Below are 4968 nucleotides of genomic sequence, written 5' to 3'. Positions count from 1 at the left end.
TAAACAGTTTTTTTTAAAATCAACAAACATTGGGTTATGAATTTCAGATATAGGATCTTTTTCAACTTTTAGTCTGGATGACTTGGAATTAAAGAAAAAAATAGAACAAACTGTTCCATTATAATTAATGTAAAATCAAATCCAGGGCCATGAGGGGCCGAGGTCAAGGGAACAACTAGAAGTAAGTGGCGAATGTAATTTCTCAGACAATTCTTATATTTTCTGTGCCTGGAAATGGTTTCAATACACATCATAAAAATGATATATAACTCAATCAGCAAAATAACTTTTTGTTTCTTTCTTTATTTTCAATATTTGTCTTATGAACATTTTTCTTATTTTATGATGTAATTACAACAATTTAGGAGACAGAACAATATAAACAAAAGAATGTTAAATAGTTTTTTTAAAAAAATAGCTTGTTGCTAGCAAGAAAGTCCATATAATCTTATTCCCCCCCAAACATAATTTTATACTTTGCACTAAACCAAAATAGCTTATGGAAAATTAGTATTAAATAGCCAAACACAGAAAACCTACAGTTATAAATAACATAAAATACAGTTTAACTTGAATGTGATGCTTAAACAAAGCAAACTATGATGCAATATGAATCAACTTCATTAATTGGACAAGTCCCAATGAGGTGCAAATTAGATAAGCACTAAAGCCTCCATCATGTGCAAGTGAAACCTCCAGCCCCAGCAAGGTTCTTTCTGTTCTTGGGCTAAGTCCAATTCCATTCCAGAAAAGCCACAGTTTCTACATCTTGTTGATTTTTTTGCTGTAAAATGAAAAAGAAGAAAAGTGTAAGTAATGACAAGGTGACTGCATGGGAGGAATGACTTTGGTACCTAAAGGTTGCTTCATTTGCCCTTAATCTCAACTCAGTGTGTCAAGCAGCTCGGAGTTCAGATGAGGAAATTGAGGTTTAGAGAGGATGGCCCTTGCCCAACCTAACTCAGCTCATTAATGACAGAAACAGGGTATGTACACATTTCTTGTGTCTCCAAGTTCAGTGGCTATGGCACACTGGTGTTAGGTGCCTTCCGTCCCTTGATAAAGTATTACTGTCTATTATTGTCAGTGTAAATCAGAACCATTGATCTCTGTTTAACTAATGTTTATTTTTCAGTTTTTAACAAACAACCAAATGCTGGATTGCCTTTACATTATATAAATAGGAGGCATCTTTGCAACAAGAATCAGGCAGCTAGTAACTATCAAATGCATAGAGAAATCTAATACATCTTTTAAGAAATCAATAAACTAAAATAATAATAACGACGATGATCTGGAAGTGGAAAATGCATTCTTTGTTTTGTGGTCCAACTCAAATTTTCCCTTTAAAATTCCACAATAGTTAGACTGAAGAATCTCAGAAACCTACGGCCCACCCCTTTGAATACTCCTCTTTCCTCAAACTTTGCAGAGGCTAAATGTCAGTGTAACATACCTGAGGTGTCGTACAATAAATTTCACCCAGGTCTGCTTTGGATTTGCGCACACAGACAACCCTTTCCTTGTGTGAAAGCTGAAAAATCAGAAAATTTGATTTGTGTTGAATGAGCTTTTAAATGGGTTTTTCATAGAACGTACAATGGAGATTTTATATTCCAGTTCATTACACACTAAACACTTCAGTTGACGAGGTAAAATAAAATGCCAAAAAAACAAACAAAAAAAATGCTTCTGATGAAGATTGCTGCAAAATGAAAGTGATTCTCCCTTTCTCTGCAATGTAACAAATAATAGTACGATGGCAGAAGAGATAAACTCCCAGAATTGTCATATAATTTTGCTATTGGTGGTTACATAGAATATGTATGTATGTGATCAACAACTTCTATAATTCCAAAATATAATATCCTATATAAATCAAGAAAATTGTATGTGATAGTATAATTAGTCTGAGATTTTACTTTTGGTCTCAAACATTTTCTGGTAGAAGATGCTCAAGTCAAAATATGTATCTTCCATATTTTCCTAACATATCACTTTAATAGCCTTAGAAAGTGATTTTTGCCCTATACTAGTTCCTTTTGACCAAACAATTTTTTAAAAAGCAAGTTTTTGCCTTATTCCAGTCCTGTTTAAAGTGAACTTTGAAGTAGATATGTACTAAGACAAAGCTATCTTTGCCACATCATTTCTTTCTTTTTAAGATAAGATCCCATGTTCAAAACATCAGGAATTTCTGAATGAAACTCTAAAAGGCAAACATTTTAAAACTGAAGTTTCTAAGTATTCCTGATACAATTGAATTAAAATCAATTCATAACTTACATGACAGCATTGATGTCGCAGGTTTCATTGGCCAGCTGCTGTGTGAAGCCCATAATAAATTTAGGATGAAGGATACGGTCTGTATATCGAAGACAGCAGTCAAAGTTGCTTGCTGCTAAAAAAAAAAGTGAAAGGTATTGGGTCCACATGAACAAACTTATCCTGTGACTGGTATTATAAAACTACCTTAAGTTGTGAAAAATCTAGTGAATCTCATGTATATGATGAATAAACCACTTAGTGGAAGAGTTTCAATGTCTTCGAAACTTTTGTAAGGTCGTCGAGAACCAATTTAACACAGTTTACAGTTCTTTGAAACAACAGTTCGTGTGCTGAGAAGTTTTGGTTCGATAATACAATTGAGAAACACACGACTTCTCGTAAGTGGGATATCTTTAGTAAGAAACACAAAATGACAATATTTCATTTCAATTCACTATAATCATTCAAGAATATGAGCACCCCCTTCCCTACTGCTTGAAGGAACCCTTATGTAGGTAAACTTCCAAAAGCAGAAAATGAATAAATTGGCAGATCTTAATTTATTATCTGGCTACTAAGTCTTGAGAAATAGAGCTACAAAGGGAAATATGATTTATAGGAGTGAAAACGCTTTGAAATTGTCATGTTAGCTAATAGGAATGTTTAATTTTGTTCATAAAAGTTCAACACGTGGTTGGGCATGGTGGCTCATGCCTGTAATCCCAGCACTTTCGGAAGCCAAGGAGGAAGGACTGCTTGCCTCCAGGAGTTCGAGACCAGCCTGGGCAACATAGTGAAACCCTGTCTCTACAAAATAATGTAAAAAAATTAGCCAGGTGTGTGGCACACGGCCGTGGTCCCTGTTATTCAAGAGGCTGAGACCGGAGGTTCACTTGACTCCAGGAGGTTGAGGCTGCAGTGAGCAGTAATCATGCCACTGCACTCCAGCCTGGGTGATGAAGTGAGATCCTGCCTAAAAAAAAAAAAAAAAAAAAAAAAAAAAAAAAAAAATTCGATGTGCATTTTCAGGAATGCACCTGTTGCTAAAAGTGATGTGTGACTATTGAGCAACAAAGCAATACTTGGACATTCCCCGAGTCAGATAACAACATGCTGTCAGGTAAGGGATTAATGTTATTTCAAAGTTGGCAAGCAAAGTCCCCCGGGCCTTGTGGAGATGTTGATGACAGGTATTATAATCTACTCCTTAAGGATGAGTTTTGAACTTTACCAAAACTATTAAGTTGGGAGGTAAGAAAGTTGGGAATGTGGGAGTATTCTCTACATTTCAAAACGGCCCCATCTACTGGTAACATTACACACTTTGTATCACTCCCAGAAACAGCACTTTGGCTTTGTCCTGAAGTTTAGGGGTCTCTAAGAGCCCACCACTCCCCAAATCTGCTGAGACTGACAGCAAAGAGGAAAGCCTGATCCACAGCAGTTAACTCTTCTCTCCTCCACTCCACAATGGGCTGAAAACTTCCATCACTCCCTCTTGTATACTTTCAAACAGTTTTCCACCCCTTAGGGACCCCCAGTTGAGCTCAAGGCTTAAAGGAAAATGAAAATAGTCTTTCTCCTGTGCTGGCAGAAAGAGCGACACTTACCTTCTGATTTGCTGCAGAGGTGGAGTAGCAGCACTGACATCAAAGCAGCCAGGAGCAAACTCTTGCTACAGCACATCGTTTTTTAGCTCAAAAAACAGATCTGCTCAGTGCTGGGTACCCAGTGCTTTGGGAGTGCTGTTGTGTTCTGACAGCAGCCTGGGATGGCTCTATTTATAGCAAATATTGGGAATGTACACAGAAGGTGTGTTGTCACATGGGGTTTTCCCCATTGATCAACCAGCCCCATCATGTCATCATAAAAAAAAAAAAACCCCACAAGGAAAACTTCCTTCTTTTTCCTCATATTGGGAAGATGCAAAGGTCAGGGTAGGGGACAGGAATTTGAGAAAGGGAGAAATCCTGTTAAATTATTTGGATTTGCAAAGAGCAAAAGCAGCTCAGCCTTGTGGCCCAGAAAAGACTTTCATCCAGTTTTAACTTAATCATTTTTGCATCTGAAAGTAGAGGAATAACAGCGATACAAAGGTCAGCCCCACACAGGAACATTCCAGCACTCCTATTGTTACACCCTACTTGCTTTCCAGAGCCAGTCAAGGAGGAGGGGGAGGAGGAGGAGGTGGGATGCCAGGCATACTCTGGTATGCATATACCATCGCATGGTTCATGTTCAGCTGTCATGAAGAAGACCCTGAATTGCTAGACTAACATTCAGAGCAGATACTATAACAGTGCTACGGTACTGTCCGCAGTTAGAGCAGAAAATGTCAGTCTTTAAGTAAGGCTGAAACCTCATCTTCACCTTGATTTAATGTCAACTCTTCTAAGAATCTTATACATTCACTACATTCACATGACTTTAATCAATATTGCAGTTCAGGAAATAATCCTTACCTGCCTTTAGCTCTTCATGATGATGTACTAATAAAACTCAATATAGAGCCTCACAATGGTTGAAGAAAAACCTACCAGCAGTAGCTAGTCAGCAAAACAAATGTCAAATAATGGTACTAATGATGATAATGTAACATGACTCCCTCACCTAAGGCAGTAGAAGAGTTCTCCACTAGACCCAAATAGGTTGAAAGTAAAAGGATAAAGAAAGATGTACCAAACAGTAAACAAAAGAGAA

The 4968-nt window shown here is 37.3% G+C and overlaps 1 protein-coding gene across 2 annotated transcripts; it reads right to left on the bottom strand.

Moving 5' to 3' along the window:
- Positions 1-278: 278 nt before the first annotated feature.
- Positions 279-4025, bottom strand: CCL20 (C-C motif chemokine ligand 20). Of its 2 annotated transcripts, none has more exons than XM_017885477.1 (4): positions 3879-4025; positions 2287-2401; positions 1457-1534; positions 279-784 (listed from the first exon to the last, which is right to left on the bottom strand). In XM_017885477.1, the coding sequence occupies exons 1-4, from the start codon at positions 3952-3954 to the stop codon at positions 763-765; spliced, it is 291 nt and encodes a 96-aa protein (XP_017740966.1). In that variant the 5' UTR covers positions 3955-4025; the 3' UTR covers positions 279-762. The 2 variants fall into 2 exon arrangements, with proteins under 2 accessions (XP_017740966.1, XP_017740967.1); XM_017885478.1 differs by having other exon boundaries at positions 2287-2398.
- Positions 4026-4968: the final 943 nt, after the last annotated feature.

This window comes from Rhinopithecus bieti, unplaced genomic scaffold (genome assembly GCF_001698545.2).
Source record: "Rhinopithecus bieti isolate Rb0 unplaced genomic scaffold, ASM169854v2 scaffold_15282, whole genome shotgun sequence".
In the NCBI taxonomy this organism is placed as follows: Eukaryota; Metazoa; Chordata; class Mammalia; order Primates; family Cercopithecidae; genus Rhinopithecus; species Rhinopithecus bieti.
Note: the sequence above shows the minus strand (reverse complement) of the source record. Positions and strands in the feature narration are given on the sequence as shown.